At 42.8% G+C, this 14338-nt stretch overlaps 2 protein-coding genes across 3 annotated transcripts; one reads left to right on the top strand and one right to left on the bottom strand.

Moving 5' to 3' along the window:
- Positions 1-637: 637 nt before the first annotated feature.
- Positions 638-5033, bottom strand: ALG2 (ALG2 alpha-1,3/1,6-mannosyltransferase). Of its 2 annotated transcripts, none has more exons than XM_086416068.1 (2): positions 4666-5033; positions 638-2124 (listed from the first exon to the last, which is right to left on the bottom strand). In XM_086416068.1, exons 1-2 carry the CDS (start codon positions 5011-5013, stop codon positions 1222-1224), a joined length of 1251 nt encoding a protein of 416 aa, XP_086272194.1. In that variant the 5' UTR covers positions 5014-5033; the 3' UTR covers positions 638-1221. The 2 variants fall into 2 exon arrangements, with proteins under 2 accessions (XP_086272194.1, XP_086272195.1); XM_086416069.1 differs by lacking the exon at positions 4666-5033 and adding an exon at positions 2271-2363.
- Positions 5034-5376: 343 nt separating this feature from the next.
- SEC61B (SEC61 translocon subunit beta) lies at positions 5377-13459 on the top strand. Its single transcript, XM_086416070.1, has 4 exons — positions 5377-5469; positions 5651-5748; positions 9734-9835; positions 13180-13459. Exons 1-4 carry the CDS (start codon positions 5467-5469, stop codon positions 13265-13267), a joined length of 291 nt encoding a protein of 96 aa, XP_086272196.1. The 5' UTR covers positions 5377-5466; the 3' UTR covers positions 13268-13459.
- Positions 13460-14338: the final 879 nt, after the last annotated feature.

Genomic DNA, 14338 nt, shown 5'->3' on the forward strand with positions numbered 1-14338 from the left:
GGGAACTTCCCGCCCCAAAGATCAAACCTGCATCACCTGCACTGGCAGGCAGATTCTTTACGGAGCCATCAGGGAAGCCCCATATGTACTTAGACCAACAGGTAAATAACTAACTTTAAGACTGGTAAGTGCTATGAGAGGGTCAGAAAATGTGCAAGGGGAAAGCTGCTTCCAGTTTGGGAGTTGGGTGGAGGGTCAAGGAAAGCTTCCCAGCAGTGGCATCTGAGTTAGGCCTTAAAGGATAAAAAACACTAGTGTCTTACATTTAGTAGGTGCTTACTTAATAAAACACAAATATTAATGAAGTTAGCGACTCAGATGACACCAGGAAACAAAAGTCTGTTAGTTGTTCAGTTGTGCCCAACTCTTTGTGACCCCAAGGATTGCAGCCCCACCAGGCTCCTCAGTCCATGGGATTTTCTAGGCAAGGATACTTGAGTGGTTTGCCATTTCCTTCTCCAGGGGATCTTCCCAACCCAGGGATCAAACCCAGGTCTCCTGCACTGCCCTAAACAAAATGCATACCACATGCGTGACAACAGCCATTCATTCCAATATCCAGTTACTCTAGTTTTTTACTTAAGGCTTGGCTGTCTACATTCCTAATACCACACAACAGATCACGGAGGCTGAAATCTAGTATTTTTTCTCTTCCTATGATAAATATCTTTTATTAACATACCTGTGTGCAAAACACAAATCATCTTCTTAAAAAACAAAAAACACAGAGCATTCTTGCTATGGATCCAGGCAAAAGTATGACTAACAAAAATTTCCACACAAAGGTCACCAAACACTGAGGTGGACTGATTCTAGGAACTATAGTAATTGTCTTCTCATGAAGCCAAATTAATCAACTTTGATGATACATTTTAAGTATTAAAACCAAATAAGGCACAATATGACTCAAAGTTTATGAGTAACAATACTCTAGAGAACACAGAATTAAAATATTGTGCTGAACATGGAACTGTACCACATTTATATCTTAATCACCAATGGTAATACTCAGAATTATTATAGCATAAAAATGTTGTTTTTCTGAAAAAGCAGTCTGGGAGGTAGAGGGTAGAGGAAAGTGACTCAGATTCAAGTATATTAAAAAAAATTTTCTTCTGTACTAGATACTAGGTTTTTTTCCTTTGGTTTCAAAACTGGGTGTATAATCTACAAATGTGATATTAATGAATACAGCATAAAGATTTAAAAAAAAAAATACGATTATACCAGCAGTTTGGTGACATACTGGTAAAGCTGCTCGGTAAATGCTTCAGGGGAAAACTTCTCTTTCACCCGGTTTCTTCCAGCCAGTCCCATTGTGGCTTTTAAGGAAGGTTCATGGATAAACTTTTCTATTGCTTCTGAGAAGTGTTCTGGGTCAGGGTCACACAGAAATCCTGTGACACTGTGGACGACGGACTCCAAGGGCCCACCTGAATTAACAGCAATGACTGGGCACTGCATGTACATGGCCTCCAAGGGAACGATGCCAAAGTGCTCATTGCTTGGTGTGTAAAGTACACACGTGCAGCCTCGGAGGAGTGAGATTTTCTGTTTGTCTGAGCAAGACCGAAGGAAGGTCACATACTGACCTAGGTCAGACTGCTGGACCACTTGCTTCAGTTCCTGGTAGTGCTGTACGTTCTCCAGGACTCTCTCATCATAACCACCTGCAATGATCAGATGAACTTTGTCCCAATCTTGGGATGTCAATCTTCCACGCAGCTTTACAAGGGCTTCTAGTGCCAAAGTCAGATTTTTCTTCCTTTCATATCTGTTGATGGAGAGGAATATGAATTTTTTCCCCTGGGGGACTATGTCATCAAGCTTTTCAGGAATAGCAGAATCAAAGCTGACGATATTCAGAGATGGGTAGAGGACAGCAGGGTCTATGCGAGACAGGGACTTGAACGTTTCCTTGAAAATGGCAGCTGTGAAGCGGCTGTTGACCAAGATGCAGTCTGCCATGCCTGTGGTATATTCCTCTACCCAGTCAATTGGGGCCCTGTATAGGCGTTTAATAAAAGAATCTCTCCTGGTGAGAAGCAGATCTGGGAAGTGACAGTAAAACAGGATTTTCTTACGCCGTCTGGCCAGCTTGAACACGGGGATACAGGCAGACACCTAGCCAAAGCAAAAATCAGGAGATGAAGTGACTGGTCAACTAAACTTCAGCCAAATTAAACGAACAGGCACCTGCCCTGCCTCCTTGTTTGTGAGTCCCTTGTGGGCAATGTCTGATTTTGCTTTGCGTTACCCCAGACTCTCACCTAGTACAACGCCTGGCATACAGAAGGCTGGGAGACATTTTCTGGATACATGCTAAATATTTAAAGTTGCAAGTCCAGTGGTTTCCTCTAGAACAGCACTGTCCAAGGGAAATAAAAAAATCCAGTAACTACACAACAACTTTTTAAAGGTTAAATTAATTTTAATGTATTCTAAAGTATTATCACTTCAAATGTAATCAATCGTTAAGAAGTTAAGAATTCTAATCTTTTTTCACATTAAATCTTTAAAATCAGATGTATATTTTACTCTTACAGTACATCTCAGTTCAGGCTGACCACATTTCAAGTGTTTAATAGTCACCCAGGGCTAGTGGCTACCACACTGAAGTCACTCCAGAATCTACCTCCTCCTAAGGAACTGAATGAATGAACTATATAGTAGTTTAGTATAATTCAGAGTGGAATCAAGATTGCCAGGGCTTGAATTTCAGCTCTACTAGCTAGCTGTGTGACTAATTTACCTCTCTGTGGGCGTTCTTCTGTAAGGTGGTGATAATTATAGTTTAAAAAATATAGTTTTGGTCATTATTAAGTACAGTGGTGTTATGTAAAACCTGTAAGAATTTAGCACACACTATGTGCTCAGTATTTATTGAAATGTTAACCATAATCGTCCCTAGAGACTTTGCTTCCTGTTGAGTAATCTTTACAAATCACTTAATCTCTAGTTCACTTAACACCTGAAAAAGGTGAGCTTCATGGGTATTGAGAGATTTATTCAAAGCTACTTAGAAAGTAGCAGACATGGAACTAGAATCCAGGCTCGGCCAAGCTCGTTTATCCACTACAGTCTCAGCTGCCTGACGCTTACTGACTAGTTTTACACATGTGGATTGCTTGGTAAATGCCCATGTTTCTCAAAAAGAAGTAACCCGCACACAAGCAAGGATGACAAAAGTAACTCAGAAGTTAACAATTAAATACAGATAAAAACGTGATGCCATTTCTACCTATCAGTTTGGCAAAGATTAAAACAGTTTACAATAGCCAATATGCACGAGAGCACAGAGTAAGAGGCTCTATCGCTGTGGGAGACTAGAAGGATACAACCTCTTTGGAAGGCAAATTTGGCAAGTTATACTGTCATTTAAGACATACAACTTTTGGACCTACCAGTTTTATTTCTATGGATTTCAAACACAACGCCTGCAGAAACACAAAAAAATGAAGATATAAGGATGTTTATTACAACACTGAACTGAGACTTCTCTGGTGGTCCAGTGGTCAAGACATTGCTCTTTCAATGCAGGGGGTGTGGGTTCCATCCCTAGTCAGGGAACTAGATCCTACATGTTGTGCAGTGCAGCCAAAAAAAAACCAAAAACCAAAAACCCAAAACTGATTTATTCACACAAAAAAACTGGTCACATTGCTATTGTCCTTTAGCAGAAAAATGCATAAAGTATGATACGGTCAAACAAAAGCAAATTTTCCAGTCATTGTGAAGAATGAAGTGAATCTGTAATATTGATATATAAGGATGTCCTAAGCAAAACTTTTTGGTGAAAAAGAGCAAGTTGACCAATAATAGGTGTGTCATAATCCTAATTATAAATAAAAAGATGCATCTATAAACAGACATCATATGCTAGTACAGCCACAAACAATTTCTGAATGCACATAGAAACTGTTAACAGTGTCTGTCTTTAGGCAGTGGAACCAGGATGGGGTTTTTACATTAGTCTTTCACAGTATTTGAATTTTTAGTCCTGAGTAAATGTTACTTTTTAAAATAATTTTTTTTTTTGGCGGGGGGAGCCATAAAAAGAGTCAAGAATAGCTAGAGTCCAGATCCAGGTAAAGGGCTTGGAGTTTTCTCCAAAGGCTAACGGGGAGCCATGTTAAAGTTTTAACAGGGACATGACATGCTGAGCTTCGGGTGTTTATAAACAAATTACACTACTGAGGAACAGAGTGCTTGACAGCGAAAGTTATAATGGGGTATGTGAGGCCTGGAAGTAGTGTCAACAGGAATAATGCCAATAGGAAAGACATACAAGTTACTGAGAAGTAAAACTTGACTGAAGGCTGGCTTCTAATGTTTGCGTTTCTTAGAGCGAGCACCAAGGCCCATATGCTTCAGAATCACCCGATGATCCAGTGAAAATGCAGATTTCGGGGGCACACCTCAGGGGCCCAGGATGAAAACTCCTGAGGGTGGGGCCAAGTAATCTGCCACTTCAGCATGTCCATACTGAAGTTCGAGCTCCATGGTGTCACTCCCACTCTCTAACCTCTCCAGATCAGTTCCCACCTTTCCAAACCACAGATCGAGAGAGGTCAGCAGAGGTCCTGGAGTTGGGGGGCGGGGGGGACGGGTATCTCTCAGGAGTGAGTAAACGGGCTCCGCGAGGGTCGGGCGCGGCCGCCTCACCTGGTCGCACACGACCACGTCGAACTCCTCATCGCCAAGGAACAGCACGTAGAGAGCCAGGAAGATCATGCGCACGTAGGCGCAGACAGCGGCGCCACGGCCGCCCCAGCCCAGGCTGCGAGGCAGCCAGTCCCCGGCGCAGTGCACCGACAGCTTACGGCTCTCAGCGAAGCAGTGGCCCGGGTCGTAGTGCGCCGTCCAGATCTTCACGCTACATCCGCGCGCCTGCAGCGCCAGCGCTGCGTCGAGCACCAGTCGCTCGGCGCCGCCTACGCCCAGGTCCGGGTGCAGGAACAGCACGGTTGGCTTAGGATCTGAGTCCGCATCTTGGCCCGGCTTCTCCGCCATGGCCAGGAAGCCACGCCTACGCGGAACGCCTGCGCCACCAGCCCTCTTAAGGGCTTCCTCGCAGGCTCCTTATTCCGGCTTCCCAGCTGGCCCTAGCGGCGCGTGCGTCGGTTAGGCCACATCAGCGCGAATCTGTGGGTGTCTAGTAACTGCCGGAGGAAATTTCTCGTCTGACCATGGCTAGATCTTCCCATTGGTAGAGACTAGATTCTAGGAAGGACGTTGTGGCCCAAGGGAAAAATACAGGAGGCCTGTAATTCCCATATAGCTGCTCATCAACTCTCTCAGAGCAGAATTGCTACAGGCATATCGTGGGACAGCCCAGGCGTCCCGGAGTCAGCGAGGGCCCTGCCAGCAGGTCTCGGGGCGGGACCTGGATTATTTCTCTGGCTGCGAGGGTCTACCGCTCCTCTGCAGTTCACTTCGGCTCCCTGCCACCCTCCTGTCTTCAACATGGTATGTGGCCCCAGTCTCCCTCCTTGTCCTGCTTTCTCCCAGGCGCCCCGATTCCTGCCTCGCGCAGTTTCATTGCCTTCCCCAGCGTCCCCATGCGTGTCCCGGTCTCGGCCGTCAGGGCCAGGAATCTGGAGGCTGTCCGGCGGCGCTCACCGGTCTCTGTCCTTGTCTTCCTCTGCAGCCTGGCCCGGCCCCCAGTGGCACTAACGTGGGCTCCTCAGGACGCTCTCCCAGCAAAGCAGTGGCGGCCCGGGCAGCGGGATCCACCGTCCGGCAGAGGTAAGGATCCTTGCGAACTTCTCGGCTGTGGGCTCCTAGGGATGGGGCCCAAGAATTCGTTGGTCTTGAGAAGGAGACCCCGGGATGTTAAAATCCATAAGGACAAAACGAGCTTCCTGTGATGTGGCCATATGGGTAAGGAGTTTTTGGTCTTTTATGTCTCGAGAGGGAGGCAACATTTTCTTTGTTCAGTTTTGAGTATCACTCTTGAAAAGGGAAAGTTAAACTGGAGTAAGGTCACAGCATTGAGAAAACTGACGTCCTTAAACTGGTATCTTTAGACCTGAACCTGGCACATTTCTATCTGGAAGTCCCATACACACTCAGTCTAACATGACTCGTTCAACGCGCAGTTCAGTCTCCTTTCACCTCAGCTCCCGCCCCTAATTATGTCTCCTTACGTCCTTATGGTACTGTTGTAAACTCGTTCGCCCAAAGCCAGAACTTCAGCATCATCTTGGATTTTTTTTAATGCTCAGTCTTTATTCAATACGTTTCTATTGCACACTAAAACCTTCCGTCTCCATTTTCTACTGCCTCAGTTTAGCCCTCAATTTCTCTCATCTAGAGAAATTTGTACCTAACTCGTCTCCTCTCCAGGTAATTTGCACTCTAATGTGTCCTATTCTCTGTCACACTGTTGGTTAGCTTCGGTGTTAGTTTCTTGTTGCTTAAACACTGCAGGGGATGGGAGAGGGTTACCAAGACTCTTTGTGGTGGGTTGTTTTGTTTTGTTTTTTCCTCCAGTCTAACTGATTCTCTTCTATCTCTCTTTATGATATTGCAACAGTGAGTTTATTACTGTTTTCTGAACTCACTAGACATCCATTTCCCTGCCCTTGCCCCCCACCTCAGTTTCTGTATATCTTGAAGACTAGGCTCAGAGGTTATTTCCACTAGAGGCCTTCCTAACTCCAAAGGCAACAGTAGCTGCTAGTCTTCTCTTTTACACCCAAGCATTTTGTTCATGCCCTTCTGATAGTATTTGTGTTTCCATGTTTATCTCCTTGGTTAGACTTTGACAGAAACTGCCTGTTATCTCTGTCTTAACATAAAACAATAGCTGATGAGTGAAGGAAGGACTCAAACCACCCTGTAGTCTTGAGATTTTGCCCCCCCCCCCGCCTTTGGAAGCGGGGTTGTTATCTAGAGAGGAAAAGAACTTGAACAGATACATGAAAACTGTCCTCAAGGAGGTGACGAGGGATGAGACTTTTCTTACTGGCTACAGTAAGTAAATCTAAAACTGATGAACTCACCTGAGACAGATTTCACCTTAGAGCAAAAAAAAAAAAATTAGTGGAACTGTCAGAAATGCTAAGATGATCCTGACTCGTGCCTTGTCATCAAGATGTTCAAGGCAAGGCAGGGATGGACCAGCTGGCAAGTGTGTCGAGCTGCGGTGTAGGTTATTTGGTCTTGGAGAGCTGTCTCGTTTCCACCTTGGGTTTCAGAGATTCTTTGTACTGGAATGGAAAACATGTACGGTAGTAAAGTTCCTTGGGGAATGGGTCTAGTTAATGAGAATTAGTAGTATTGTGGCAGGACGTTGGGCCATCTGAGAACTTTTATAGGAAAAAAAAAATCATGTACTTATTAAATATAACAAAATTATTTACTTAATAAAAATGAAATAATTGCTGCACAAGTGAAATGGAGAAACAGACATCTGAGGACATATGTAGCTTATCAAGTTGTGGGTGTTGGTGTCATCTTTGAAGTGTTACTTCATGAGTGTAATATAATAGATATTGGCTGTCTATGAATATGTTCCCTTTTTGTGAGTTTGAAAGAAAAAGTTGAAGCTAATAGTTAATAATAGTGCTATGCATTATATGGCTCCCAGATTTGCATTTTGTCTCCATGTTGAATGAGGTAATAGAGGTAGTACCTTGGGGAAGAAACTCTGGGATTTAAGGTCAGGCCAGGGTTAGAGTCCTTGCTCTGTTGTTACCATATAAAAGGAGGTTGCTAGGATGAAAAGCAACAATAATGCATTATAAACTGTAAAGCTATAAAAGCTACAGTGTTCAGGATTAATGGGAGTCAGGAATAGTAAGATGATGGACTAGCTGGGGTATTAAGGAAGTGTTCAAATGGATACTTGAGGGTGCATGCCAGGCTCTGTTCCTGTCACGAGGCTGTATCTGTGGAGAAGCTAGGTAGGGTTTGACCTCTGAACCCTATATTCCAATGTAAGAGACCACAGCTGAGGCAGATAGATAATTTCAGGCAGTAAGGCCAAGAAGAAAAGTTGGGTGTAGAATAGAAAGTGGGTAGGGATAGGGTGTTCAGAGTAGGTGACATGTGACTTTAAACCTAAAAGAGACAAGGGAGCAAATCATGCCATGGAACAGCCAGAAGACCACCAAGTTAGAATAAAGTATGTTAAACGATGGTTATGAAAACCATTGTGTTAGGGCATAGAAGAGGCAGTTACACAGTGGCCAGAAAGAAAGGGTAAAATAGACCCCAAAGAAATTTAGTTTAAAATTAAAATGTCCTATGTGCCAGCAGATGTAAGAAATCTTCAGCGGGGCTAGACTGATTCCATGAGGATGCTGAAGACAGGAACTGGAGTAGGGTGGGAGTGGGAGTAGTAGAAAGCGCATGGGTCCCAGTCTTGACTCAGTGAAGACTTGTCAGGTCCACAGTGGGTTTATCATCTTGTTCAGATTTCATGTACTTACTCTACCATGTAGATGATGTGTATCTGTATGTGAAAGATCTTCTGGGTATGAATTAGTCCATAAATTCTTGTGTGATTATATTTACAATCACTTTTCCCATAGAAACAGTCATACCAATGTAGTTGGAAGTTCCCAGCTGACCACACGGCCCATAATTAACATGTCTGAAATATAATCTTTTGAGTACAGTACACCTAAATCACTGTTTGACACTGTTTTAGATTTCTAACATGAACGCAGCTCTTTTTACCAGAGCCCACACTGGAACCATGACTCCATTCTTCCGCGCAACGCAGCAGGGCAGGCTCCCAGTGCTTCTTGGATTCAGAGTGTGGGATTAGGTCCATGGTAGGGTGAGGTGGGAGCAGGATCAGAGTTTGGAGGACAGTGAGAAGAGATGGTGGGGATAGGGTGTTCACTTTTGTATGCCCATCTTCTCAAAAATCCAGAACCAGCAGCCCACAGATAACTGGAACAGGATTTTGAGGATTTGGTTAATGGTGGGGGGCAGTGATGAAACAGAGCTTTCTATCTCCTCTTCCTCTCCCCTTCCCTAGAATTTATAAGTTGGTGATAAATGGGCTGAAGAAGGTTTCTTCTGACCTCCCTCACACTTCTTTTCAAGTGGTCCCACTCTCACTCTTGAGTGGAGATGAGAAGTGGAACTGGAGGAGTGCTGTATGAGGGGATAGCTGCTGGGGAGGGTTTCCAGTGACCCGGGAGGGGACGGGAGGGATTCCCTGGTTCCTTCTAGGTCAGTGGCATTAGTGCTTTTCGGTGCTTCTGTGTGCTAAGGCTGCCTTCCCCACACAGTTCACTTCACAAGCCTTCATTCCCCTTGTGAGGGACGAGTTTCTGGTTGGGTGTTTCCTGCATTTTTCACATCCTACCTCTGTCTGAGATATATGGTCAGTATATCAAAATAATGAAAACAGACTACAAAATAATTTTTCAACAAATGTGTACTCTGTTTTGAGACCTGGATTACAACTTATGCTTTTGGTTGTTTTTTTTTTGTCTCTTTTGTATAAAATACAGTAATTTGAAATGATTTTAAAGTAGTCATTTTTAAATTTTAATTGGTTTCTGGGTTATTATATGCATCAGCCTGTGGCAGGTACTCAATTATTAATGGTTATCATGATCAGTGGAATAAAAGCAAAACTTTGGAAGGTATTAGCAAAGAAAAAGTTAATTTTTTGGTTCTTTAAAAATATAATGGTAGCATATGTCATAATGCTCTGATAAGGGTTTCCAAGAAAAGGCCATTCGTAACATACTTTTTTCTCTCACAGGAAGAATGCCAGCTGTGGAACAAGGAGCGCAGGCCGTACGACCTCAGCGGGCACTGGGGGGATGTGGCGATTCTACACAGAGGATTCACCAGGGCTCAAAGTGTAAGTCTTGGGAGCAGACCTGTGATTCTGTCCAGAATCACAGAGCCTTTCGGCAGCACTGTGTCTCTGCCACCAGTGGTGTTTGCTTTGATGAGATTGATAATACACAGCAGCTTTCTTTGTGCCAGGTGGGCTGGGTTTGGTTTGTTCATGTACCAGCCAGTTACTTTAGGGCTCAGGATGACATCTGTTTATGAATTGAGTGAGAGCAAGGGGACACCTTCATGCAGCTCTGTCAAAATAAATGATGGGAACAGAGAGAACTGGAGGGAAAATGGCTTAATTAGATGAAATTGCTCTTCATTTGCTGTTCTTGTCCCACACTGAGAAATAGGACTAACCATTTGAATAGGAGCTGGGTGATTTTTCAAAGCTCTCCTGGAGGCATAAGCTGATATTATTACAGCCTAATGGGCGTTTCTGCATTAGGTTGTGCTGAAAAGTTCTTAGGCCTCCTTGCCTTTGGTGGGTGGTGATTGAACCCCTATCACTTTCCAAGTTCTTATGCCTCAAATTGCTCCCCATGCCTTACTCACTTCACTTTCTGGTACCTTATGGCAGACCTAATCCCGCAGGTTTCTGACCAGGTAGACTCTAGGATACCACTCTCTCTCTCTCAGTGTTAGTCAAGTCTCAGAGTTAGTTATGTCTGACTCTTTGCGACCCCATGGACTGTAGCTTGCCAGGCTCCTCTGTCCATGGAATTCTCCAGGTAAGAATACTGGAGTGGGTTGCCATTCCCTTCACCTGGGGATCTTCCCGACCCAGGAATCAAACCTGGCTCTCGCACATTGTGGGCAGATTCTTTACCATCTGAGTCACCAGAGAAGCCTATGGATACGACTTACAGCTATTTCCTGACTAAATTCAGTGGATGAGGAATTGGAATAATGTCAGCAACTCGAGTTCATTTGTATAGCACCTCAGGTTCAGAAGCTCAGGTTCAGGGAGGCAAAGCTACTTGTCGAAGACAAACAGCCAGCCGGAGACGGAACCAGCTCTTCTGACCATTAGATTCCATGCCACCTGTTTGGCAGCGCAGAAGACAAAACTCAGCTTTATTTGGGTTAGTTTGTTTAACTGGACCAGTAGCTTGACCTGGATCACAAATTTAATTTAGGAAGACTTCCCTAAAATTCTTGAGATTTGGTTTTATTTATCGATTTTTTTTTTTTTTTTCTGTTATAATGAAGACTTGTAAGGTGAGAATTTATTTTAAGGAAGTAATTCTTGAGGTTGGGGATATGTGAGTTGGCACCAAACGGACAACCTCCTGGTCCTTGATAGAGGTAATTTTTCTGAGCATTTCAGAGAGAAAGTTTGAAACTAGTTGCTCTTCAGGGTATCCTGGGAACAACATTTTAACCCTTCTCGAGGTGGTAAAGCAGCTGTCCTCACGTGGGTGAGTCTGACTCATGCTTGCTTTGGGCTCTTGTGCAGTGGGGCTTGCTGCTGCTGTGAGTCCTCCCAGGAAGCGATAGAAGCCATTCCTTTGAAGTGTCATAAACCACAGTATTGTCATACCACACAGAGAGGTTTGTGGTGAAAGGACACAGATACACATCTTGGAGCTTGTTAGCTCTTCCTGAGAGTTAGAAATTTTTTCAGGTTGATAATGATAGCATTTCCGGGGAGCTTACTAGCAGCCTGACTGATGTGTGAATATATTTAATAGCTCAGCAACCCTATGAGAGAGATGCTATGATTGTCCCCACTTTACAGATGAGGAAACTGAGGCTTGGAGAAGGTGAATCACAGGGCCACAGTCACAGCTTGTGAGGGCCAGAGCTGGTTTCCAGACTCTAGCGCCTGGACTGTGAGCGCTGCACTCTCAGCTTCATGCTCTCTGGCTGATGTTGCTGTCACGGTGCTTCATAGTGAGGGAGCGTGATCCAGTGCATGGTGATGATGATGTCTTCCTTTGGACTTTTAAATTTGCTTACTCTTATAATTGTACAAATTTTGGAAGAACAACGTGGTGTACCAAGGACTTGGATCCCTGTGCATTGAGTATTGTCCACTAGTAGATTGACTGTTAACCTGCTGTTCCGCTGGGTTATTCTACTGCCTTAATTATAAAGATTCCTGGGGTCTTTGTCCACCCCCAGGTATATCTGGGAGGTGAAGTGACACCTTGAATTTACCAAAACTGGTGTTGGCAAGAAGAGTCAAAAAGGTGAAGCCCGTAACCTTTGACTGAAGTCAACATTCACAGGTTGTATAAAATCAAGAAATTTTATCTTTAAGAAACCCATGTGCTAATTCTTAACCTGGAAAACATTTGATTTAGAGAAGGGCTGATGAGTAAAATCTGTTGATACTTCCTTTCTTTATGGTAAACTGCTGCTGCTACTGCTAAGTCGCTTCAGTCGTGTCCGACTCTGTGCGACCCCATAGACGGCAGCCCACCAGGCTCCCCCGTCCCTGGGATTCTCCAGGCAAGAACACTGGAGTGGGTTGCCATTTCCTTCTCCAATGCATGAAAGTGAAAAGTGAAAGTGAAGTCACTCAGTCGTGTCCGACTCTTTGCGACCCCATGGACTGCAGCCTACCAGGCTCCTCCATCCATGGGATTTTCCAGGCAAGAGTACTGGAGTGGGTTGCCATTGCTTTCTCCTTATGGTAAACTAATAGAAGTCAAACTTTTATGTTGCCTAGAATGTTTGGTTCCTTAAATATGGGAACCTTAAAGCAGTAAAATGAGCAGTGTATGGAATCAGAAAAGCTGAGTTCATATCCCTCCTTTCCATTCTGGCTCTGTTTTCTGAGGCAAGTAATAATCTCTCTGAGCCTTACTTTTTCTTCCTTATGAAATGAGATGAATATTTGTTTCACCTGTGTCTTGAGTTTGTTGATCATATGGGATCATATATTTAAAAATACTTCATGACTTATAATGTGATATTCATCTTTGTATGCCTATTTTATTATAGTAAGACAATGAAGGTTGTCTTTATTAATTTGAAATAATAGTTTGATAATTGGCTCATTTGCACTTAAAGAATTTGGGAAAATTTTTAAATTACTTTTTATTATGGAAAATATCAAATGCACGAAATCAGAGAGACTAGTATCTTTAACACAGATCCTTTTATCTGTGTATATTTTAGTATGTCTTATTAAAAGATAAGGATTCCTCCTTTCTAAATAATCACAATGCTGTCACCACACCCTCAAAATATCCACAGTAATAATTTTTGGAATATTTTTTAACGATCTAAATTATATTCTTCGATGGATCTTGGGTGCTTTCCCCTCCCTTTTCCTCTAGGCAGTCTTTAATATTACAGATATTATAATGTATTACTACTGAAACTAAGCATGCCTTCTTTTCTTATTTCCAGGGGCCCTGTTCCAGTATTGGTTATGAGTCTTCTGTTCATCGCTTCTGTATTTATGTTGCACATTTGGGGCAAGTACACTCGTTCATAGATTCGGCTACATCCATCTGTCTGTCATCTGAAGAAGAAAGGAAAAAATCCCAACATATTTTGGACCAAAAACATAGTGATTTTCTGTTCATGAGGAACAAATTTTCTGCAAGCTTACTGTTTTACAGGGAACTTAATGAGAATTAAAGAATCGATTTTTTTTCTATGGCTAATAAACTTTTTAATTCATTTATACCAAGTCTCTTTGCTGATGCCTGACTGCTAGGGCACTTAGTCACTCTGCCTTTAGATTTACAAGTAAATATGTGGAAATTGTTTTGTGTAGAATTTTTTTTTTGGTTGGATTGACAGTTTCTTACATGACCATGTAGTCATTCAAATCCAAGATGCTGTAATTGGCCTTGGCTTGTTTTCTTCTAGGTATTTCCGTCCTGATGATTGTCATTTTGAGTGTTCTGTGGTTTTCAAGGAGTGTGCCTATGACTCCATCAGGCAGATCTGTGTTCAGAGGCAGCTGGTACCCAACGGAATCATCATAGAAATCATCCAGAAATCTTGGATGAAATGTTTGCTCATTCTGTTCTTTGTCTCTAAAACCACAGATAATATTTTTGCCTTTTCTTTCTTTCAGTTCTTAATTCTGTGAGTTTAGATGAGGGGTTTCAATCTATTTTATCACTTGTCGAAAACCCCTTTTGAAATAATTCATTTGGTAAATTGGATTTCTTATATAAAATTTTGTTTCATTTTGAAAATTAAAGACCTTAATAATCAGTGTGAGATACCAGAATTTCTAAACTGAGTCGTTATAATTCTAACCAAAAATAAAAAATTTTGAAGTGTCACTTAGCATATATTGCCTTCTGGCTATGAGCATTCAGTTTCTGATAGACCCTAGGAAATACCAAGAGTAGCTCAAAGGTGTACACTCTGAGTCTAGGACTCTAAGCCAGAATTTCTAAAGATTAAGAGATCATGTAAAACACACTAGTTGTCCAGCAGAATCACAAAATGATGAAGAGGTGTATTAGTTTTAAAAAACTGGTAATTTGGAAAGCATCTTTCTCTAAGCCTATTAAAAATTTTTTTAGAAGAGGTAAGCAGTTTCATA

The sequence above is a fragment of the Bos grunniens genome, chromosome 8 (assembly GCF_055505025.1).
Source record: "Bos grunniens cultivar Pamir isolate PY7600 chromosome 8, Bosgru_T2T1.0, whole genome shotgun sequence".
Classification (NCBI taxonomy): Eukaryota; Metazoa; Chordata; class Mammalia; order Artiodactyla; family Bovidae; genus Bos; species Bos grunniens.

Coding starts and splice junctions, on each gene's coding strand:
- ALG2 (XM_086416068.1), bottom strand. CDS start 5,013: ATGGCGGAGAAGCCGGGCCAAGATGCGGACTCAGATCCTAAGCCAACC. Junction 2,125..4,665: donor ACGTGGTCGTGTGCGACCAG/GTGAGGCGGCCG, acceptor TGCTTTGGCTAG/GTGTCTGCCTGTATCCCCGT.
- SEC61B (XM_086416070.1), top strand. Junction 5,749..9,733: donor GGATCCACCGTCCGGCAGAG/GTAAGGATCCTT, acceptor TTTCTCTCACAG/GAAGAATGCCAGCTGTGGAA. Junction 9,836..13,179: donor GATTCACCAGGGCTCAAAGT/GTAAGTCTTGGG, acceptor TCTTATTTCCAG/GGGCCCTGTTCCAGTATTGG.